Source organism: Telmatherina bonti (genome assembly GCF_933228915.1).
Source record: "Telmatherina bonti genome assembly, chromosome: 6".
Classification (NCBI taxonomy): Eukaryota; Metazoa; Chordata; class Actinopteri; order Atheriniformes; family Telmatherinidae; genus Telmatherina; species Telmatherina bonti.
Genome location: NC_136624.1, coordinates 20,317,918 through 20,343,658, shown reverse-complemented (window position 1 = coordinate 20,343,658; position 25,741 = coordinate 20,317,918). Strand labels below are relative to the sequence as shown.

Below are 25,741 nucleotides of genomic sequence, written 5' to 3'. Positions count from 1 at the left end.
GAGCAAGGCCAAAAAGCAGCATTTTAACAGCACTCAAAGGCACTGAATAGATGCATCACGTGTATAGAAGGTGTGTCAGGTGTCCTGTCTGATGTGGGTGCTGCTTGGTCATCTGATAGCCGTGCTCGCTGACAACAAAAAGGAAACCCGATTCTACAAGCATGGTTAACTCCTGAATAATTCACTGAAGATAAGTTTTATGTGTCTTTTCTTTGAGGTGATTCATATATCTCTTCTTACTTGTGCCATCCATGATGGTTATAGAGTGCAGTAAGTTAAATATAAATAAACTGAAAAATCCATTTGTTAGAAAAAGCAAACAAAAAAAACAAAACAAAGGAAAATGCAAAAAAAAGGAAAGAGAAGAATGACATGTAAAATAGTTTATCAGCTTTCCGACAAAATCCATCCATCTTTCTCACAAATAAGCCTATTTCATGAGACAAGAGTAGGGTGTTGAATCGGAACGCCTATCTGGATGACAAAAAAATTTAAAACAACATATTTAAAGGGGGTTACATTTATTGTCTGTTGAATCTAACTATATGAAAGTGAAGTACATGAACTGTTAATACAAATGCACATTTTTTTTGACAACAGCAATTCAACAGACGCACACACACACTCTTGGATTTCAAATGCACTCGATCAGATCATGAAAAGACGATGTTCACATTCTAACCGTTTTAGAAATTGAAAAAGCAAAAAGTACAGAAATTTCTATGCAATTTCATTAAAAAGGCAAGAAAAAAGAAACTGACTAATACTGGCAAACTGTGGGCGGACAAGGATTTGTGTCTCTCTTTACCTTTTTTCAAAACTATAAAAAAAATCAATAACTTATAACTCCCTGTTATTTATGTGTGCTATGCAGTCCTCATCTCCAGAATGTAGGAATATGGATTGCACTTTGGCAAGGTGAGATAATATCCTGAACAGGTTTATCCTTTCTATTCAACTAAGCTTTAAAAAATCTCTCCTCTAGCCTCCCACCTGGTTTAAACCCTAATCCCTTAATACTTGTTGTGTCCTTAGAAGTGCTTAAATTGCAATTCTTCTGAACTTCCAAATGCAGGATTATGTAGCTTTAAAACATCTTTCACTTCCAGTTTATAAATGCAAAGGGTTAATGGTAATGTGAGAATCTTTATCAGAAGGGATGAATCGGGATTAACATCAGAAATATGTGGAACAAAGTCATTTTTTAAACTTTTCACTGAATAAAGCATGGGTTATTAAAAAGGAAAAAAAAAAACTTGATATTTGATTGAAATGTTACTGAAAAATGTGATATCCTTTAAGTATATGGGATATATTGCATTTTAGCAGTACCCAGCATTACAAGAGGCAAGAATAATGAAGATGTGAAATACTGCTCAATAGTGTCATAAGTAAAGTCAAGGCTTGTGAGTTTTATCATCTGTTAATTTTAATACAGGTGAAATGAAACAATGCAACAACCCTGTTTACACAAGCTGCCTCAGGTGAGCTCCTCCCTGGAATAGCGGCTAAAATGATCCTACTAGTACCGTAAATGTCTGGGAAAGAGTTACGCATTGTACACAATGTAGGTCACAAGTAAATAGCTGGATTACAGGCCAGTGAAAAAGAGTTGCTGTGCTGTCAGATGCAACACATCAAAAGGAGAAAGAATCTTTAAACGTCACATGCAGCACAACCCCAAAACAGCAGACATATGTTTGTTTTTTTTCTCTCTCTGTGTCCTTGGAGACCTGCCATTTAGATATAAAAAGCGTAAGTGAAAAACAGAAAGGCTGTAAAATGTTTCCGTCCTCTCAGCCAAGAATTATTTTTGAAAACAGTTGAATGACGTACAAACAAAAGTGAAGAAGCATAAACTCCAACAATTTCAGCAACCATTCCTCACCATAACCCATATAATCTTTTTAATTATTTTTCAGTATTTACACTGATGTACACAAAATACACTCAAAAATGAGATTTCTCCTGATTTTCCAATGCATTAAATCTTCTTGTACATTCCAAGCCATCAGAAAAAAAAACAAAGTATTTTAATATATATATTTATAAAAAGAAGGTCCCCGTGGAGCATCTGTAGACTTGCTCTCCCATGGTTTATCAGCTTGTTGCTAATCTGGTGCATCCCAGGGCACGTAACAGATGGGAGTGGTTGATAGGGTGGGGTGGTCAAAGCCAGTTCCATTTTTCACATTTCACTCAACACCAATAACGTTGTCACTCAAAATAAAATCCAAAGCTTTTCTCTCTTCTGTTTCAAATTGACAGATTTTATTCGTCAACAGGCAGACGTAGGACAAGAAACACAAAGGGAAATAGGGTGGTGCTATATACGAAGATGTTACCGTCATGTTCATCGGGTTTTTTTTTTTGTTGTTTTATTTTTTTAAATCTTGGTTATTTTGTAAAACTAAACAAAAATAAATGAACAAAAAAACAAACAAACAAAAAAAACCCCCAAAAAAACGATGCAACATCATGTGGTGGCACTGCTTCCTGATCGATGTATGACGGATCTGTTTATGACTGGAAAAGGCTTGCAGGATTGTGTGTGCATGTCTCTCTATGCATTTGCAGATGTCGTGTACTGTACGGGCAGACAAGTATATAATTGTGTGTGAATGTCTTGGATGAGATGTTTCACGTCAGTTCCACTGTCACTGTGAGGGCAAGTGCGATCCACGTCAGTCCGAGCACGTCCATGGGTGACGCTTTGTCTGCAAAAGCAAAAAAAGTCAATCAAAAACAACTTCATACTGATCATCTCATTTTTAACCTTAATCCAATACAATGAATGCAAATCACTGGGGAATAAACCACATTTTTAGATAGTTATTGTTAAGCGTAACTCTGTATTTGTGTTGCTTTTAATTAAACTAACATGCAGCTGCATCTATGCCTCCATAGTCAGAAGCCTGCAGGTCTGATGGTGACACAACAGTAAGAGGTGCAACCCAACAGAGATGGGAACGGTGGAGTGTATGTCTTTGTTTATTATATTAACAAAAATGATATCTTTTGATTTAGCCTCTCTCTCTCTCTCTCTCTCCAAAATTTCTGGTAACATAGCAAAGCAAGTTGGGGTGTGATAGAAATAATAGCCTATCAGCTAACCCTTGGGAAATATGTTATGATTTGTATCTGTATTATTTCAGAAGAAAACAACCAGCTTCATTTAGTTTACTTTATTCAACATAAAAATCATCAGTTAACACCAGTAACTCACAAAAACACTGGCATAATGTTCTCTAGTTGTTGCAACTTGAGCTCAAAATTTCTGAAATACCACAAATTTGAATCTCCCAAAAATTCAGGGAGTTTTAAACTGGGGGGAAGAAAGAATTCAATTCATTTAGTGCAGATTGTTCTGCTGTTTGTTCTAAAAGAAGCGGCTTACATTGGTGGATCTTTTGCTTATGTTGTTAACAACAGATACCCTTCACCTTTAAATTTCTTCATGTTACTTGTGATGTAATTACCTTCAAAATGATCCAGCCCCATTATGCATGAATGGTTTTTACATAGTGTTTTGATGTTTCAGAATCTTTATAAAATAGACTTGAATTATTATATGTACATATAAAATGAACTAAAGTGGAGTATACTTATGAAATACACTAATGTATGTAATAATAATGAAATACTTGTAACAGTTTTTGCTTAACATTTGCTAGTATGTAAGGCTGCCAAACTGCTTAATGCAATTGAGCTTTTGGAAACTTAATAACACATCATTTTGCTTAAGCTGTGGTAAAGATATACCCCCTTGCGACACCAAAGCAGCTTTAACTTGTCAGAGCCAGTGGGTTGTGGTGTATGGCCTCTGTGGATAAAGCCTGTTCTGGAACATGCTGGAACATAGTCTGTCAGACGGCAATCAGGGAGTTTGGATGCCATGCCAAGGCCTTGGGCTCCTGATTGTATTCCTTGCACTGCTCCTGACTAAATTGTGTGCTGTGCCAGGGTAAATTATCCTGCCTGGAGAGGCTACTGCCATCAAAACTCCAAAGTTTCCAATTAAATCATTGTTGTGTGGAGTCAAGCTACAGTTTGAGTTGGGCCTGGTTGTTTAATTGGACTGCTGTCCTTGTCCCAGAAAAGATACATGGAGATGGAAATTGAATTATTGACCAAACTATGTCTGATGCTGAAAGACTGGACTGGATGAGGAAATGTTAAAAACCATTCAGCTGCTTCTAACCTTATCTATGGGAGGTAACTGTATAGTTTAGTTTAATTACTTGCAGCAATGTCTAAAAGTTGCTTAAATGGTTATTTTGTCAGAACGAGCATTATCGAGATCTTCGCCGCAACCAGGTTTGCAAATGTCTGAAGCTGACGTACCGCACGTGTGTCCTGTGAACTCTGTACTGCCCTCTAGTGTATAATTTCATGTAATGCATTTCAGTGGATTTATGATGTAACAATCAAGCCAATAGAAAGAATGCATAGGAGCATGCAGACAAGTGATGTTTAACAATGTTTGAATGAACAGCCTTTAATGTTGCTTTGTACATGTTAGGAATTTATCATGTATTGATCAAGTTATACTATCTGGATGCATTAGTCAGGTTTTAACACCTTGAATATCCTCAGACCAACAGTCATTTTAAAGGTTCAATTTTGGTCTAACAGATCATCATCATAATCACTATAATAACAACAATAATAACAATAACATTCATAATAATTTATTAAATAATTCGTTTCGTTTTGTTTGCTTGTTTGTTTTTTTCGAACAGGAATTGGTATAATTGTTTTTGGCTGTCACTGAAGGCACCAACATGTAAAAATCTGCCAAATTCAGTGGTGCTATTATTAAACATTCATACTGAGACTTTAGCTAACGTGTTCATTCAGTTTTACTTGTGTCATTAGAACATCTGCAAAGAAAGTGATTGAAATAAATTTGATTGAAACCATAGTGACTTTATAAGTTATTCTCTGTAAATGTGAGTAACTCTTACATTTTTTTGAACAACAATGCATTCACAAATAGTTTTTTTCTAGTTTACACCACTATTCCCATATCTAACTAAAAGTTCCCACCCTCATATTTGTATAAATTGGCATCATGTTGAGTGAACACCACTATGAATTTTCACAAGTTTGTACTTGTTATTCTAACATTGACAGCTGCACTGGAAGAAAGAAAGAAAGAAAAATGAAAGAAAGAAAGAGCATGAATGAACTATAAACAGACATCATTTTATTTTGTAAGTTCAATTTGAAAATCTAAAGAGTAAAACTGGAGTAGTCGTAAGGGAAGAAAGTTGCTACTGGCTGTCGGTGTATCTTTGCTTGCATAATGGTTTATCCAGTTTCTGACAAGACTGGTCAAAGCACTGTCATAATATGACAATACAAGGGTATGGCAGGCCTTTATTAAACCTTTTAGGTAAAGGTATTTTAGTGGATCAGAACAATCTGCATTCTGGCAGATGTTAAATTAGTTGAGTCATACATAAATGGATCATGTTTGACAAGATAGAATAAAACATTCTAGGATTTTGTAATTGCAACGTATCCGGGCTGACATCATGCTGAATTATTTTTCTTCAAGTTATAAAGCATTAGGCAAAAACAACTGGATCTTCTCAATAAGTACTTCATCTTATGTGGTAATGGGCTCATTCAAGCATAAGATCATCAGCTGAGATCCCCTTCCAGTCTACAGTCATAGATGCAAGTCGCCCAGCCATCTGTTTGCCTCAAGTTTTTGGCTCAGACCTCAATGCAATTCTACCAAGCTGATCTTTCTTAGACAACTGGAGCTGTCTTTTTTCTACAGGCTTTTCTCTACAACAGCATCAACTGACTGATGCATGTGGTTCTTCCCACTTGCCAGACAAGGACTGGAAAATTCAGCCATTAAGCTCAAGCACATGTATGGTGACCTCTTGGGGCCATGTTATACAGTAATTTGACTTGCATACAAGGCAAGCTTGTTCATCCATTCTGACCTAAATCCATCCTTGCTGTGACACACCTGCCCATGTGTTTACCATGAAATTTGCATTCCCAGATTTGCATGCAAAAGATATGGCTTGGATAGAAGGAAAGGCGGTGAAACTAATGGAAAACCAAGAGGAACTAAAATGGGGAGGAGAGCATGAGCAATGCATAAGGTGATGCTTCCAAGGAAAAAAAAACTGAGAAAGTGCAAAAAAATGTTCAGCTGGGGTAGCTAAGCAAAAAAAAACAAAACAACCCCTGCTTCCTATCTGCTGAGAAACAGTTTTCTCTTTTTGCAGAGACATGGGCCTCACACATACACAACAGATTATCCAAGGAAAATTATATCATTAAAATGCATTTTCCAGTCCATCAACAGCTTATTACTGTAAAAAAATAATTGTAATACAAATGCTTTGACTCTTTATTGCTTCTAAATTACAAAAGAAGTTAGTGTGCACATTAAGGTTAGAATGGACATTACCAGTGTCTTTTAGAAGACAACAAAAAAATCTTTTGACCAAAAGTTAATAAGTTCATCCAGGCATGTTGCCATATTTTACAATCAGTTTGCATTCCAGGGTGTCCAGTACTGGTTCTTTGTCAGAAACCTATGATGTTTTCATGGTAATATTAGATGAGCCAAAGTCATTATATAGTATTTACTTCTGAACAGACAGCAAGGCCCTCGTAAAGGAGGTGGAGGGAGGAGGGTTAGTGATCAGTTGAAAAACGTAATAATAAGGTCACACTGAAGAGAAATTTGCCTTGTATTTAGTTAGTGTTTTCACTCGTTTTGTAGGCTTTTTGTTTAGATTCAGCATACAATTTTCTGATTGAGTAAAACATGAGATAAACTTGGACTTTTACTGCTTAGGAAAGATGTTGGTTCAAAATCATTCCAGTTGAGTTTGTTGACAGCTGACACTAAAGGATTCCTTTTGAGTTGATTTGTGAAGCCAAAAGATGTCCTACCAGAACTGCCATCAGACAGAGTTTGGGCTTAATGGACTACTTTGTAGCACTTGGAGCTTGAAGCAAATGAAGCTAGAAATCTAATCTACTAAAATTAGAACAGCAGGAGTGAGAGTGAGCTGCTCTCCACCATGACGACTCGTACAGTGGATCTATTGCTCTTTTCGTACACAGGCTTGTGCTTCTGCAAGTTCAATAACCTTCTTTTGATATTTTTAAATTATTTAGGACTTTGGTCACTTTTTGCGGCTCTGTACAGAAAATTTGCATGTCCATCCGCGTTTCCACATTTCCATCCGGTCATCACAGCTGATTGGAGATCCGAGTCCTTAAGTACAGAGCTTGTGACCAAAGCAGAGTCATTTAACCAGCAACTGCATGCTGATTACAGCCTTTATGACTGAAGATAAAAGCTAAATGCGAGTGGGTGGGTGTTTTTTTTTTTAATTTTTTTTTATTTTAGAGGAGGATATCAGGAGCAAAAGAGGCTTTACCAAATCTAGATGAGCCATTAAAGGGTCTAATCTTAAAGTTCATTCAGTTTTTCTTGCCACTGTATCTGATTGCTATCTCTGTAGGGTCACACTCTCATTTCAGTCTTGGTAAGTCGTGAACTGCTTCATGCTTCAGAGGCCCATCTGTCAAGGCTCAAAATTCTAATTATTTTGCGAGGGTTGAATGTTTTTCACACTACAGCATAATCTACACTCCTCATAAGGTCTGAGTGACTGAAAATCTGCATCAAATCAGAGATTTTGATTTTAGCCAGAAGGGAAAAGTAAAAGAAAAAAAAAATATGATGCAAGGAGAAAAACAAAATGAGACTGAAAGAAGGTAGCTATAAACAGGAAACTGCAAGGAAGTAATAAAGGCTGGCACTGGAAGACAAAACGGCCGCTCCAAAGTGAGTGGAGGAAAGACTGCAGTAACAAGAGGGAGAGACAGGAAAACATAGAGAGATGGAGAGGTTGTTGTCACTTCTCTGCGGCTTCTCCTGACAATCCCTCATCTTTACATATTATAATCTCAGCAGCCACAAATGAGCCACCACAGCACATGTGAAACACCAATAATCTCACACTCAACCAAGAGTGACAAGCACGGTTAGTCACTGGGAGAGGCTTGAAGCTTTCTGCTGCTGAACATCGTCAAACATTAATCCTTACTGAATCAGTCTCACGCACTTTATCTGGGGCAAAGCATCCAGGACAGAAACCAAAAATTTCCAGCTGTCAATATTATGCATGTTGAAACCCCAGTGTTGTATGGGATTTGTTCGGGGCAGAATAACTAAATCAAGACATGCATGCAGAAGTAGACATGCATGCATATTTTTCTGAAGTTGTGCATAAATAAAAAACGAGCATATTATCAAATGAGTAAAATCACTTAACTGTTTTGTGTATTTTGTCTGTGAGATTATTGCAAAAAAAGTTGTAATTTGACAGATATCTCATATATTTGCTTCTTTAATAGGATTCAGCTTTTTGCACATTTTAAAAAGGGACTGCAGGGCCTCAGTCTGTCCTTGGAGTGATGCATGTAATATGCTGCATGCTAATCACGCGCTAAAAGTTTGTACTCACTGTTCTGATTCTGTGTGTTCTTCATCATGCTTGGATTTTCTGTTAAAAAAAAAAAAAGAATCATTAAACACAATCAAGCATTACAGTTTTATTGAAATGGTGAGTGACTTAGTGGATGAACAATGGGATTAATTAGAATAAAGAGCACGGTTGACAAACATACAAAGAAAAAAAAAAAGAATTCTCTGACAGAGGTTGTGACTCTCTAATGAAGCTGGATTCCAAGGATCTTAAAGAACATGCTAAATGGCACATCCCCAGTGAGAAAGACCGGAGGTTGTTAATGGACCTGGGAACACAGAGCGCTACATTGGAGCAACCAGGACACTTTTAGCAGCGGTGAGTGCTGGGAGCTACAGCTGAGGCCAGGCAGTCAAAGAAGAGGTCTAGGCACTCTACATTTAATAAGCTACACAATGTCTCATCTGCACAAAATGCTCTAACAATGTAAATTCACCGTTCTCTAAGGGATAAGGTTAATTGCTAAAGAGAGAAAGACTGTTTGTGGAGTATTAGCAAAACTCTTAAATTCCACTTTGTGAGCTAAATTTGGATGTTAAACTTCGTATAAGCAGGCGGAGGCTTCATATACAGCACCGTATGAAACTTTTCTGGTCTCAACGCAAGCACATTAACACAGCAGCTCCTCAGAGAGACTCAGAAAATGAATGTGTGCACTCTCCATTTGGACGCTTGTGTTTGCCTGCCCCTGCAAATTTGCTTAAGTACACATATCCGTGAGTCTCTGTATGCAAGTGCGGTTTGGCCCGGATGTTTGTCGCTGCCCGATTCTTAATTTGTGCTGACTCCCCTCAGTTATCTAGGACGATATTATCACCTAGAATGGCTAGAGATATCATTGACATCATCAATATGAAAGTGCTGCTTGTTACTGAAGAGTCTTTAATCCAAGTCCTTATTATAATCCATTATCCCTGACAGTGTGTGTCAAACACTTGCCGAAGTTAACAGAGCCCCCAAATATCTCTTCATTCCTGGGATAGAGAGAGAGAGAGAGAGAGAGAGAGAGAGAAGTGTCGCATCTCGACGCCATGGTGGATGGTGCCAAGGTCACTTAATCAACATTTACTTCCCCTAAGCACAAGTGGAAGCTATCTACAAGGAGCAGACAGACAGATGGGCCATACTAGGCACATAGCCGATGACACCTGAGGATGCATCAGGGTGTTAAATAGACATTAGTGTTCCTCCTAACAAAACGCCTCCCAAGGTAACACCTTCCTAAAGTGGCTCTATCCCCTTAAAGTAGGTTCTTATTAGACCGACCCAATAATTTATGCATATGTGACAAACTTTACACCCCGTTCACAGGAATGTTTCCTGCAGGAGCATATAAAAAAAGATAGATACACATCTTTTGCTTCAGAGCCACTCATGTAGAGAAAGTGTGTCAACCTGATTAATGTGAAAAGGGCACTCTGAGGCTCAAACATACGTCAGTGCATACCACGCAAATTTCCATGTATGTATCTTGATATTCCAATGGTAATACATTAAAATTTCCTCTCAAAAATGAGGAATGTGTAATATTTATGGCTTTGTCTTTCTATACTCATCTGAACTTTGAAACAGTTCAGTCACGCAAGTGTTTCGTAATTACTTGCATCATAGGGATTACTGTTAGAGCTGCAAAGTTTGTGTGGTATTGTACAGGAATTTTACTGGAGATCCTCTGCAGAAAGTTAATGTAAAATAATACACAAAGGACAAAACAGACAGTCAGTATCGATGAAAGATTTTTAAAACACATTATTTTGTAGCAGAAGCCTTAAGCAAAGACCTGAGCGTCCTGCACATGCATAATGGATTTAATAGAATAAAGAAATTTGTGGCCTAATCCAAAAAAAAAAAAAAGTCCACATTCTCAAGACTGAGCTTTGGCTTTTCTATTACTGTGAAGCCATTGAAGTCAAACTGAATTCAAACTGGATGTGATTGCCATTGTAAGTGACTGAGTAAAGGGAATATTCTAGCAGGTAACCGATGGACCAAAGTCATGTCCCATTATGTAAAGTAAAAGTTGCTGTGAAAACCTATTTGATTTAAGCTGTTCTCACAAAAAAGCTCATGGTGGCATATCCCAGTTGCTCCAGTAGTTTCTCCAGAGTAAACAGAACCAGAGAAGCAGGACACACAGGTTTAATAGAGTCCATAAAGTAGTCCAGGTCCCATTACAACACTGGTACATCAAACACATCTAAATTACAATTAACATTTTACCTCAGCTCGGTCATTAAGCAAAGTGGTTTTCTAACACAATTTATAACAAAAGGTCCTTTGATTTCATCACAAACCTTTGATGCCATGGTTGGTTTTTGGCACAGCGGACAGAATAGCACTAGACATGCCATTAATGGCATACTCACTAAATCCCTCAGAGAACAGTTACTCTCAGTTAGTGCCACCTTAAAAAAAGATGCCTATATTTGCGCCAGTTAGAGATAAAATGTCTTATTCACAAAGTTAAAAGTGGTTTCATGAATCTGAAGTACTTTTCAAAGATACTGTAAGTTCATTCAAGCAATTTTATAGAATTCTGCTATTCAATCTGCTCCATTTAACTGAATAATGGTAAAAGCATTGTAGATAATTTGAAGTAAGTTGCATAATGACCAAAGAGAATAAAAGAAGAACAATTTAGAAGACATTGCAAATCAAAGGAAATTGAATACAATTATAATTCAAGTGCTAGTGCTGTAACAGCTCAAGAACAATGGTGAGCGTACATACCAAAGACTATGAGGCGAGTGTGCGTATCTGTGGAACCCAAAGGATTCTGGGCTGTGCAACGATACATGGAGCCATTAAGTTCTGCTGGCACTCTCTCAAGAATCAACACCTTCCCTTCTCGCTCAGCGCTGCCATCCAGCAGGCGGCCCCCCACCCGCGTCCAGGTGAAGAGTGGCTCTGGGAAAACCTCATTCTATCAACACCCGGATAGGATGGAGACAGACAAAAAGGAGAGGAAACAAAAGGACAAGAGAGGAGGTGGGGTGTAAAGACAGCTCAAAGACAGTCTGAGCCTCAGCCATGACATTAAAAGTAAAGCATACGTGAATAATACAAGCTCCAATTTCCCCCCCCCAAAGACATACATTAATAATCAAGGACTTCACTTTACAACAGATTTGCCAGATGCTCTTCGTACCGCACTTAACTACTAAAAAAAACTATTTAGGTTTATACGGCAGATTTATTGCAGAGGTGCATGAACTCAGAAAACATGTTCCTCTCTGGTAAATTCAAAGGTTTTTCAGTTTCAAAAAATTGCTAACAATCATATAAACTTGTACTCTGAAATCCTTAAGTCAAGCAGCATTGGTAGTTGTGCACCAATGTTAAAATTTGCACGTGGCAAACAATTTTTAATGCAAATAAACTGCAAAATGTTGATATTGCAATTTTCATTTGGGTATAATTACATATTTTTTATTTCATAGTTGTACTGACAACAATTGTAATGCAAGAATTTAATATTTTGTTGCCAACACACTTAGAATATTATGATTTGATCTCAGTTGGGGGAAAAAGAAAAAACAAATGAGCAAAACTTTTCCTTCCATACCTCCCATACTAAAAGTTATTGTTATGAACGCTTAGAATGTTACACAAATATCATATTATACAATCCTACTACATGTTTTGTTTTCAAGCTTCAGAGCTGGAGATAACCTACACTGACAAATACTTGCATTCAAAAAAAAAAAAAAAAAAATCACAGAGAAACATGAAAGAAATATGAGAAAAAACTATCTACCCTTTAAAATGAAATTAACTGCAATCCAAATGTGCTTAAATTCTAGCACAGAGGGAAGCATTTTGTTTTATCAGAATGGGGCAAGGCAGCATTTTCAGTCTTGGCACACAATCTTATCAACTCGTGAAACCCTAAAGCCTTGGTCCAGTGAAGGATAAGGGAAATTTGCTTTTTGATCAGTCTGCACGCACGGATGCCTATGCTGCTGAAGGGCCCAACTGGCTGTATGCCACAGTGAAGCTTGTTTGTAATAACCAATCGTAACCATGCTCAAAGAGAAGATTTAAAAGAATCCCAAGGTCACTGGGCAAACATAAACACGTGTATAAATCTGTGCAGTCAATAGCTCAGTGCCCTTAACCACCAACAATACAGAATGTTAATTTGGTCTCCTGAAAGTGAAATAAAATCAAACATAAAATCTCGCTGAAGATTCCTGAACAGTGACTGGGAAGTCACAAAGGAGATTTTTGCTGTGGGCCATTAGTGTCTCTATGTCAGGATTAGTCCAATTCTCCTCACCTGACTGGATCAAGCTGCCTGCCTTTAATGTGTCATTACTGTCAAACAGAACATCACTATCCACAGGCCATTCACACCAGGGACATAGTGGCATTAAAACTATCCCACTCTTCCCTGGACTTTTCAGCCAAAAAAAAAAAAAAAAAAAAAAAAAAAAAAGTGTAAAACTTGTACAGCTCCTTTGTTATTGGTTAGGTTTAAATTAGGCCCCACATATACACAGGCATAATTCACAAGCGACACCACACACTGGCTTCTACTAAAGCTATTTGAAGCCTTTTTATGATTGATTTTCTTGGTAATTTGGACATTGTAATAGATATAAATATATATTTTTTTCTTTCTTAAATGATTAAATTGCATGTGACAAAGAAGCGATGCATCTGAATGACGACCATGTGACATGATGCACCCTCACAGGCAGTGGTGTAGTGGTCCATCAAGAAGTGCGTGTACTCTCAATTTTTTGTCCTTGTTTTAAAACAGAAAAAAGTAGCCCAGAAAAACGCTGTTTTAGAAAAAGTGTTTCGATTCGATTTAGTCTACTTTAAAAATCCATCGGTATATTTGCTCATTGTCACTTAATTTCTGCTGTTCGGTTTAAGGGAGGAAGGGTTATGAAAGGACTAAACCAATACTGGCACACAGACTACTGAGAGACAGGCTCAGACATATATACATATAGCTTTATTTTGTGTATGTTCAGGCTAAAGTTAATGCAGCTGTTGACTAACTGCACCAGTGTAGCAAAGGTAACCTTAGCTTAGCTAGCACATGTAGCTGTAAAAGCAGCATCACAGGGGATTTAGAAGTGGGTATACTCATTGCTGACTGAAAAAGAAGTGGGTATACTCTGTATACCCATGTATACCCTGTACTACACCACTGCTCACAGGGTAGCAACACTTTAATTACAAACTCTAAATCAACAGATACTATATCCTAGACTACATTTATACAAAATGGGGAAAAAAAACAAAACTTTACCATGGTGTATTAAATAAGATTTTAAAGTAATAACCATAAACGTTAGTGAACTGGTTACTAAGGTAATGGCTCAAATATCAAGTCAGGTCTCAGAGAACTCTTAAGACTTATGTTGCAACAGAAGAGTCGCCTCCTCCTGGCAGTTAAAAAGTAATGCAGATTCTAGTAATTGTTATGTCTTCAGAGAAGCTAAGGTACATAAACAGCTAAACTTTGATTGCTTTCCTGTTTTTGTATTTTTTTTTTTTTAAATCCAAATTACCAAAACCATAATGTAACAATAAAAAAGAAAAAAAAATGGCAAAAATGAGTATTTCACAATTATAAATGAAGGGGTAAAGGAAAATAGATCTGCTTAAGCAGTCTGTATGGATGTTCTACTCTAGACTAAACTTTACCCTTCATTTTTGTAAAACCCCATGCACTTACCCCAGGCGATCCTACCTGGAATCCTTGCACAGTGATGTGCACTGTGTCCCCTACCTTTGCCCTAGTGGGGGTCATCAAGAGTTTAGGACCCTTAGGAGCAGCTGAAAAGAAAAAAAAGACAAAGAGACAAAGGTCATTGTACTGAGCATGGAAAGCAAATCCTGCTGGACACCTGTTTTGTCGCAGAGGGAGAGAGACAAATACAATTTCCTGTCAATTAAGGTCACAGAGCGAGAAGCGAGGGACCTACAGTTTCTTTCATCCAAAGGACTGTGCTGGATTTATTCCCCTTTGGAGGGAAAAGGAACTAAATTGGGTAGATACTCATTACTGGAGGAGAATGGGAGTGCGGCGGGTGGTGTGTGGAGGCAGCGAGATAAGGGACACTCAGAGAGCTAATTCCCTTGTCTTGGTGTGGACAACAGCCCCCAGATGGCTTTAATTTCTACCACCTAAAACAATAGGGCACAGTACGAGAGGAAACAGACGGATTTCTATTATTTTGAAATTATGATGGGGCCTGTGATCATCTTGTGTCTGAGGTGTTGTGATAAAATAAGTGATTTGCATTATGTTATACAAATGTAAGCAGTTTCATTACCACTAAATTACAAAGGACACAACATTGGGTCATTATATGCAGGTTCTGCACAATTTGTGATGATTAATAGTTCCCTGAAAAAAAATAACTGCTCCACTGGCAGTATTAGTTTCATATGTTAAACCAATGGACTGAACAACACATGCAATGAGAATCAAGCAAAGGGCATCCAATCAGTAATGCCTTCAAGTCCATGGAACACTGCTGCTAATTTAGTTTGAACTCTTAATATAAATCACACTGGGTACTTGTTTTCATTGATAAGTTAAAGGATAAATAGAATCTAGACAAATGACCAGAGCTTTTTCAGCCATTAATCTGGCAACAAACTGTTCACTGTGGGTAATGGATCGTCATCTTCTTTTGGGCAGTAATTGAGCACAAGCCGGTATAAGAGTCGTGTTTATCGCAGGGCCCAGTTCTCAGGAGCTACTAGCCTGCAATATTTAGACGCAGACAAAAGTTTGGACACACTTTCCCTTTAAATTTAACGGGAAAGTATGTCCAAACTTTTGACTGGTTGTATAGCGCTCGAGGACCAGACATGGGCACCCCTAGTTTATAGACTTACTCTCTTACACCTTAGTAGGATAGAGTAAGTGGACATGTTTTTGTGTCATTTTTCCTATGCTAAAACGAAAACAAAAGCATTTGAATTGCACAAAGCAGAGAATTAGACTAAAACACAGACGGGGAAACGAGAGACATTCACATTCGGTGAAAATGCAGTCCTTCGTCTGTGTAAACGTTGTCATTTGTCCAGAATAATGAAAGCAATGCAGAACAAAATGGAGCAAATTCCCGAAAGACTTCAAATGTTCATATGGCAACAAAGACCTCATGTGAACACACACAGAGCCAAGTATTCCATCTTATGTTCATGATGGATGGTATTTCACAGGCTAGGTCTGGCACAGCAGTGTGCAGCACTCTTTCCACTTCCTACACACTAATGGAAAAGTATTTTTAAATGCTCATGTCATGGAGTCACATAGAGCTTGCGAGGCATATGGCCGGGAGATGATGGCCGATTTCTGGGACTTGCTCCAGCAGTGACAGTTGGCATCCTACGTCACCACCTTTGATAACGGCAGCCCACAGTGTGATGGACATGACACAGTGTCTCTTGGGAGAGGGCATCGCAGGGGAATTAGGCCGCAGTCCAAAGAGACCCCCTCCTAAAGTCCTTCACCTTGCAGAAAAAAAGGACTGTTTTTCTTCCAGAAGAGATCACAGAAAGAGAGAGAGGGGAAAAAAAAATATGCCTCCCAGAAAAACAACTGTTCACCCTATATCAGGTGTGCTTCCAAACCAAAGCAAGACATCAACAGGTCCGCACAACTCTATGACAGGCTGAAAGAAAGCTGTCGCATTAGCTGGGTGAATGATTCTGTTGAAAAACTAGGGAGGAAAGCAAACAAATTCATCAAGACGTGACTTACTGCCAGATGATTCTATTGAGGTGACTTATACTCAGTGTAATATCAGTCACGGACTTAACAAACATGCTCATCTGGTGACACAAACCAGAGCGTAGCGAAGGTTGACATATAAAATATATCATGTGTCTACATTCACAATGCCAAACAAATGATGGTCCATGGAATTATTTAGATATACATTAAAACTGTACAGATTCAATTGAGCAAATATCTGCTCTCTGACTTTCTGGTGAAGTAAAAACTGAAGCATAAATCTATCTGGATCTCAGACTTTGGTGTATGTGGTGAGAATACATTCATATTGACTAATTTTGCTGAATAATGAACACCTCAGCTCACCTAAATTCAAAACAAATAACTTTTTGTTTTAATAATTCAGGGGCACCATTCATGAATGAACAAATTTTCATGAATACGGCTTTCAGATTCCTGACGCCCACCATCAGCTTTAGCAGCATTTGTATGGTGAGCACAGAGCTGTTCATGAATATGCATGAAGTCTGATACAACATTGGTCAATTGTCAGACTGTCGCTCGGTCTCCTGTGGCGATATTAAATCTCTGAAAGATTTATTACTTATGAGTACAGAAAAGATCCCCCATTCATTTCCTGACCACACACACACACACACACACACACATGCATACACGCATGCACCTGAAAGAACTGAGAGGGTGTGTGTATGAGTGCAATAATCCAGTTACAGCTGCATGATTTAAATGAATAGGATATGGAAGTCATATAAATTCTTAGGTGAGCCATTTTATAAACCAGTCACATCCATTATGCTGATTTACTCCAAAAATTAAAAGCCGTTTTATTTGTAAAGCAAAACATAATGTCCAATCTGAATTGAAGCCAACGCAGTTTGAAAAGAAATACAAAAAAGGGACACAGTCTTATGGCTTTTCCATCTAAGTAAAATCAGTACATTCAAATTGTCTGTTTCCTCTCACCAGATAGTGGAATAATTAAAGATACCAGGTGGTTTACTTTACATATCTTTGAGGAACATTACTGTTTTAAATGAATGACCTCAGTAAAATGAAAGGGTTATCAAAATATTAGCACTTCTGACATTTAGCAAGCGCTTGACTCATTTGTGTCATCAGTTGTAAAACAGCACATGAAAATAGGGGAAAAAATGAGTAATTCCTGCAACACTTTGTCTTGGTGTGACATTTTAAACCATTATATTTTTTTAAGTGATGCTGCCATCTCCCTCTATGTAAAATATTTCTGTTTATTTAGCACCAGAATGTGACATTTATTACAGTTTAGGACAAATTTTCCAGTATGAGACATTCTACTCTAATAAAGCAACACTAGCAAAAACTAAAATCCCTTTTAATAAAGCTGAAGAAGGCTTCTTTAAAATGTTTACAAATTTAAATTTTCAAATTATATCATATTACGTGAGCCAAGCCAACAATAAACCAACAAATACTGCAGTGAAGCTTGCAAACTACATGGCTCATTTGCACCTCAGACTTTTCCCATTGTTTTCCAAAACTATAGAATTTGACTGAGTCCTAGAACTTCCACTCCTGCCAGAACAAGTCTACCAAATGCTTACACACTTGAGGATACGCCCTACAAAAAATTTAGCTGTTTAACCAAAAATGCTTATCAAATAAAGACACCAGATTTTAAATAAACTACATTGCTTCAGCCTGGTACATTATGGGGAGTCTGATGAATTCTAGTTTTCTAGATCTGCTATTTATTTATTTGTTCCGGCATTTGCAAAAATCGAGCAGCTGCCTTTGAAAATATGAACTCTATCCCATCCATCATAATCAGCCAGCAAACACAAAGCAGCCAGTCTCATTCACTCGTGCCGCTGTGACGGTCTAGCCTTCACTGTTTTTCTTTATTTTGTAGGTAGGTAGGTGTGCTATGGGCGGTTCCAGTCATCAGAGCACCTGGCTGGAGCACACCTACCTGTATAAGGCTGTGGGCTGTTTGCTCTCGTTCTCTCTCAGCTCACAGCTTGGTTTGTTCAGACACTGACTTGCAACCACTTTATACTACTGATATCCACATTTACACGCTGCATACACATACTTTAAGATCTTTCTTTAATAAAATACATCTTCGTGTATGCACAGCGTTGCCTTCCCTCATTGTTGTCACGACCTTCGGCGCCGGTCGTGACAGCCGCCCTCATCTACTTCTTGCAATATGTGATATTGTCTCTGTTTATCATGTCAGGACTGCAAGGTTGTTTTCCAGGAAGACTATGCCAATGTATTTTGTTTGAAGTGTTAATTTTATGTGCTGGAGGCTCTTTGTTTTTATAAAATTAAAAAAAACACAAAAAAAAACCCAAACAAAACAAAACAAAAAAAAAAACACCACAAAGTGTGTACTTCTCTTAGATCATGCCATAGACTCTATATTAAACCATTAACATTAACTGTATCTCAAAGTATATCTATACTTTGAGTATATCTATACTTTGAGATAGACACTGATTTCAATATCTTTCACAAAGTTGGATCTTTTTTCTCTGAAATCCCAATGTACATTATCATTTCTTTAGCTGGGAGTTTGTAAATGAACAAACAAACTCAAGACCAGATTTTTCCAACTTTTAAAACATAACAAAGATTAAGAGGCATTTTTGGCAGACTACGGATCTTACGGGAGATATTCAATAAAGTTTGATCAAGGGCAGCATTCCTGAGATAGTCCATGCAATTATATAACACTGGTCAGTGTGTCTAAATTCTCATTTGACTTCTCTAATTCAGGCTGACTTTTTCAATAACGGTCCAGGGTTAACTCAGTCTAGTAAAAGACAGCTCAATGAATTGCCCTGCCAATCATGTGGAGTTGTGCGTTCACTGCTAAACTCACAATCTCTTCAGCTGTAACGGAATTAAGCTGCATCAAATGTGTGGTTCTGAGTACAATTGTAAGGGAGACGTTAGGAGGTCCAATTGGTTTCCAAGTGCAACACAGAGACAGCAGGAGATTAAAAAAACACAAGAGCAAATGAGAAAATGTGAGTGTGTGTGTGTGTGTTAAGGTAGTGTTTAGGTATGACAGGAAAAGGAGTAGAAGTCAGATGAATATAATGTGGTAGGAAAAAATGAGAACATCGTTCAAACAGGATGTATCATACTCACCTAAAGTGACCTCAGTCTGCATGGGCATTGACAGTGCTGGATGCTTGACTTCACAGCTGAACAGGGCATCATTATCAAGCTGAGGGTTGAGGGTCCAGGTGAGTCTGGCCTGCACCACAACAGACCCGTCACTCTGTGGGATGTGGGTGTGGCTGAAGTAGTACAGAGGGTCTGTGCTGTGTACCCAGCGAGGGAATTCTCGGCTCACTACTGTCTCAGGAATGACCTCTGTTGCAGGGCTTGGCTCGTAGGCCTGCTGGCCTTGTGTATGGACACGCTGAGGACTCTCCGTGTACAGGCGAGCTGACCGCCTTTCGGGGTCGAGAAGGGAGAGGGACCGCTGCAGTTTAGTCTCGTCAAGGTCCCTACTGATCAGTGGCCTGGCTCCTCTCACCCCTGCTGCACTTCCTCCTTGGTCGTTAGTAGACGGTTGAGTGTAAGAAATTACTTCTATGAGCTCGCCATCCCGCTTAAAGTACACCTTGAGAGTTTGGAAAAGGAGAAAATTGAGAGAAGAAAAAAGAAGGAAATAGACAAGGTATTAATTAAGATTTCTCATAAATAAAAGTCCAGAACTTCAAGCAAAAGGCTATTATAACGATATATTACAAAAATGAATCAGTACATTCATTACTATAAAAAATTACTAGATCAAATCATAATAATATATTTTACCTTAAATATTGTTTAAAGTTTAGATTTTCCTTTTATTCTTTTATTATTTATCTGAAAGACTCAAAGACACTTTGTTTATCACACACAGCTGAGGTCTGCTACATCTTAAAAGAGGTGTGAAGTTTCCTCAACTTGAATGTTCCCTTTTTTCTCGATTGAAACCAATGCAAACAACAGAGCAAAGCAATATCCTAAATAAATGGATGGGTAAGTCACTACACTGACAGTCTCCCATCTTGAAACTACAGCTGCTAGCTGCTTGCTTTAAGGAGCAGAGAAGAAATAACAAACGCGCTCGGCCATGATGAAAGAGACACCTGCATAGCTCGCAACAGGTGAGCCATCAGTCAACATGCCTTCCCTGATTAGTCGATTATATATCTGTCGCATGCAAATATTAAAAAAAAGAAAAGAAAAAAAAACCCTCTCAAAAATGACTGGATGGCATTTCATTACTGATGTGAACGTTAACATTGACTTTACACTGATCCGATAAAATATCCAAATTTTTCAGACAATGTATTCGTAGTAGGTGTGTAAAGGCCTTTAAGTCATATCACAGGGAGTGTGTGTTGACAGAAGTCACTGTCTTCAACAGGCAATAACTTTAATTATTCATCAGAGTTAACAATTATAATAGCATATACTGAAATTAATAAAATAAAGTTTGACTCACATTGATAATTCTTTCCTTAAACATTACTTTTCATCACTTCTGTTGCAGCTTCTCTGGCTAGTTGTGGTTTTGTATTGCTATGACAGTTCAACACCACCAAAGAAAACATCTATGTGGCTTCAGAAAATGCTGAGTGACAGTTCTTGCATTTGGACTTGAACCCAGAAGGCCATCGCTGGAGAGAGTTGTCAACAAATATACACCAACAGTTCCCAGCTTGCATTTTAAGTTTTCTGCTAAGGGGAATGAATAAGAGGAACTTGTGAATGAAAAACATGTCAAGCTTGCAGGATCACTGATCACTCTTGAAAGGCAACATGTGGCTGCCAAAAGGCACTAAAACCACATCCTAAATGAAGGTTATGGATACAAAATACCAGTTATGGTTGACACGAACCGCATGTAGGATTTCCCATTCATATTCAATTCAATTCAATTCAACTTTATTTATATAGCGTCAAATCACGGCAATGCCATCTCAAGACGCTTTACAGACAGAGGGGAAAACATAATGAAGGCCAATTCATAACAGCCTATATAAGGAAACCAACAGATTGAGTTGAGTCCAACTCAATCTCCCATCCTGAGCAAGCACACTGGCAACAGTGGGAAGGAAAAAACTCCCTTTTAACAGGAAGGAAACCTCCGGCAGAACCCGGCTCAGGACAGGCAGCCATCTGCCTCTGCTGTGTGGGGGGAAGAGGACAGAAAGACAACAGACAACAGGAACTGCTACTCCCGGCCAGGGAGACCTGCTGAGACAGGAGACATACATGTTAATGATGCAACACTGTTATGGGGGGGGGCAAAAGAAAGAGATAAAGAGAAAAAGAAAGAAGCTCAGTGTATCAGGAAATGTCCCTCAGCAGTCTAAACCTATAGCAGCATAACTAAGGGATGCTAACCATCCCTAGCTATAGGACTTATCAAAAAGATAAGTCTTCAGCCTAGTCTTAAAGGTGGGGAGGGTGTCTGCTTCCCTAACACTAACTGGGAGCTTATTCCATAAGAGAGGGGCCTGATAACCAAAGGCTCTGCCTCCTGCTCGGCTCTTTGAGACTCTAGGAACCACAAGTAAGCCTGCAGTCTGCGAACGAAGTACTCTACTTGGTATATAAGGAACAATGAGGTCTTTGATATATAGTGGTGCCTGGTTGTGGAGGGCTTTATATGTAAGGAGAAGGATTTTAAATTCTATTCTAGATTCAACAGGCAGCCAATGAAGAGAGGCTAAAACTGGAGAAATATGATCTCTCATGCTGGTTCTGGTCAGGACTCTGGCTGCAGAATTCTGGATCAGCTGAAGGCTTTTCAGGGCATATTTAGGACAGCCCAGTAATAGAGAGTTACAGTAATCTAGTCTCGAAGTAACAAAAGCGTGAACCAGTTTTTCTGCATCACTCCGAGACAGAATGTCCCTAATTTTGGCTATATTACGTAAATGAAAGAAGGCTGTTTTAGTAACCTGCTTAATATGTGGGCCAAAGGACAGGTCAGGGTCAAATATTACTCCAAGGTTTCTCACTGTAGCACTGGAAGCTAAAGTAATGCCATCCAGGTTCATTACAAAACCGGAAAATTTAGCTCTGAGTTTTTCAGATCCAACGAGAATTACTTCAGTCTTATCTGAGTTTAAGAGGAGAAAATTTCTAGACATCCAAGTCTTTATGTCTATGAGACAATTTTGTAGCCTATTGGGCTGATTTGTTTCATCTGGTTTAAAGGATAAGTATAGTTGAGTATCATCTGCATAACAATGAAAGTTTATTCCATGCTGTCTAATAATTTTGCCTAAAGGGAGCATATATAGTGTGAAGAGTATTGGTCCAAGTACAGAACCTTGAGGAACTCCATGACTTACTGTAGTTTGGGAGGAGGACTTGTCATTTACATGAACAAACTGAAGTCTATCAGATAAATATGATTTAAACCAGCTTAACACTGTACCTGTAATTCCAATCACCTGTTCTAGTCTTTGTAACAGAATGTTATGATCGACTGTATCAAATGCAGCACTAAGATCAAGCAAGATAAGTACGGACACAAGTCCTTTGTCTGAGGCCATAAGAAGGTCATTAGTAACTTTCACCAATGCTGTCTCAGTACTATGATGAGCTCTAAATCCTGACTGAAACTCCTCGCATAAATTATTTCTGCTCAGGTGGGCATGTAGCTGAGCTGAAACTATTTTCTCCAGAATTTTGGACATAAACGGGAGGTTAGATATAGGTCTATAATTTGCTATCACCTCTGGATCCAGAGATTGCTTTTTAAGTAAAGGCTTGATTACAGCAGTTTTAAATGATTGTGGTACATATCCTGTCACTAAAGACATATTGATAAGATTTAGTAGTGATGTATTAATTAAAGGGAAAATGTCCTTAAAGAGGCTCGTTGGGAGAGGGTCTAAGATACAGGTGGATGGTTTAGATGAAGCTATTATTTTAGTTAATTCAGAGGGTTGGACAGGACAGAAACTATTTAGACACAAGTCAGATCCTGGTTCTAAGGATGCTTCGGAGACCACAACAGGCTCAACATTATAGGTAGAAGGAAGAGTATTGTCAATTTGATCTCTAATAGTGTCAATTTTATTCCTGAAAAAATACATGAAATCATCACAGCTAAGTGAGAAAGGAATACATGGCTCCACAGCGCTCCGGCTCCTAGTAAGCCTAGCTACAGTGCTGAAAAGAAACCGAGGGTTGTTTTTGTTTTCCTCTATCAATGATGAATAATAAGCTGTTCTTGCCATACGTAAGGCTTTTTTGTATACGCTTAAACAGGTTAAGTGAGACTCCTCTAGTCCTGATGAACGCCATCTGTTTTCCAAACTCCTTGATGCCTGTTTTAGAGCTCGAAGCTGGGAATTAAACCAGGGAGCCTTCATAATCTTACCTAATTTCTTCTTCTTTAGGGGAGCAACATTATCCAAGGTTGTACGCATTGAAGCTGTTATAGTATCAGCATGTTGATCAATCTGAGCAGGAGTAAGGCTTAAAGGGGGACTCTCAGTCATGCTAACACATGGTAGATGTGAAAAAATTGATTCAATTGATTGTTTAAATTTTGTAATATTATTGTCTGATAAACATCTACTATAGTAGAATTTATTTTTGGTCAGTGAGTAATCAAATAAAGTGAATTCAAAGGTTAATAAGAAGTGATCGGACAAGACAGGGTTTTGAGGAAATACTTTGAGCTTATCAGTCTCAATACCATATGTTAGAACAAGATCAAGAGTGTGACCATGAGAGTGAGTGGCTCCATTGACATTTTGTGAAAACCCAATTGAGTTTAGAATAGAGCTAAAGGAAATGTTTAAACTATCATTTTCAACGTCAACATGAATATTAAAATCACCTAGTACAATGACCTTATCAGTAGTCAGCACTAACTCAGACAAGAGATCAGAGAATTCGGTCAGAAACTCGGAGTAAGGTCCAGGTGGGCGATACACTAATGCTAAAAGGAGCGGTTTCTCTGAATTCCATTTTGGATGAGATAAATTTAATGTCAGAAATTCAAAGGATTTATAGTTAGTTTTGTGCTTAGGATTAATTAAAAATTCTGACTTAAAAATAGCTGCAACACCTCCTCCTCTGCCTGTAGTTCTAGGAATGTGAAAGTTTAAATAGTTAGCTGGCGTAGCTTCATTAATACTAACATAATCCTCTTGCTGTAACCAGGTTTCCATAAGACAGAATAAATCAATGTGGTGATCACCTATCAAGTCATTGACTAATAAAGACTTATTTGGGAGGGATCTAATATTCAGTAGGCCACACTTTATTGTCTTATTTTCAGATTTTATTAGATCCATTGTTTTTATTTTTATGAGGTTTTCACGATTAACCCCAGAAGTGTTTTTGTGTTGTTTAATTCTTACTGCTGGGAAGTTGTATAAGGTCGGAATGGGGTTTTGGGTGGGCGGCGGCAGGTGGGAAGCTGCAGAAAAGTGTGTAGGACTACAATTCTGCCTCCTGGTCCCAACCCTGAGTTGTCAATTTAGCTGACTAATAAAAGAGTCCATATTGCTAGATAAGAGAGCGGCTCCATCCAACGTGGGATGGATGCCATCTCTCCTAATAAGACCAGGCTTTCCCCAAAAAGTGCTCCAATTATCTATAAAACCCACGTTGTTATCGGACAATGTATATTGATGCTTACACAATAACAAGCATGGCCTTATTGACGGATGCCTACATTACACACATACACACACACACAAATGCCTCCTCCGTGCTTTTCCATTGCCTTAAATTGTATCTATCTATATTCTTTAAGAGCTGAAACATTGTTTGCAAAGAAAATCTGTTTTTCTTGCAGCCAATTTTGAAATGGCACTTTGCTGCTTGAGTCAATGCTAAACAAAAAAAAAAAAAAAAAAAGAAAGAAACTGCAATGCTGAGGTGAATAAATCTCAAAGATTACAGAGCACAGCCTTGATATTTTAACCTAATTACTGATTACTCTACGAGTAAACTTATTAGGGTTAAGGTAATCAGAAAATGTGACTATATACTACAAATACTCAACAGTTGGGGATGATCAGTAATTGGACGATGTAAAGATGTGCCTAAAATGCATCATTTTTAAAGGTGAACTTAATTTGGTTCTGTGCTTTTGAATGCTTCAGTAAAACTTTTCAGTGTTAAAGAACAGCATGCTGCACAAGGTTTTATTTAAAAGATACAAATAACTTGGAAAAAAAAGTAGTATTTGTATAGTAAAGTCATTAAATGTTCTGGTTCTATGACAACTTGTATTTAAACAATCATAAGCCATTATACTTTTCTCAATGATCCACTCTTTGTAGAGGGATTGACAGATTGTCATTTTGTGGGGTTCAGGTGCAGCAGCATGACTTCTAAACTTGCAGATAATTTCTTACTTGCATTAAAAATAACAGTTACCTTTTTTCGATGAAAAGGTAAAAAGAAATCGAATCCTCTGTCTAGTATCAAGTTTATACATGAA

At 38.1% G+C, this 25,741-nt stretch overlaps 1 protein-coding gene across 1 annotated transcript in view; it reads right to left on the bottom strand.

The window, feature by feature from the left end:
- Positions 1–2,640: 2,640 nt before the first annotated feature.
- igsf21a (immunoglobin superfamily, member 21a) overlaps positions 2,641–25,741 on the bottom strand; it is a gene marked incomplete at both ends in the record, with an annotated part of 171,435 nt that continues 148,334 nt past the window's right edge. Inside the window, 5 exons of the mRNA XM_079243027.1 lie at positions 2,641–2,717; positions 8,517–8,555; positions 11,268–11,460; positions 14,233–14,333; positions 19,411–19,891. Of these exons, the coding sequence (XP_079099153.1) occupies positions 2,641–2,717; positions 8,517–8,555; positions 11,268–11,460; positions 14,233–14,333; positions 19,411–19,891 (891 nt within the window). The remainder of the gene's footprint in view (positions 2,718–8,516; positions 8,556–11,267; positions 11,461–14,232; positions 14,334–19,410; positions 19,892–25,741) is intronic.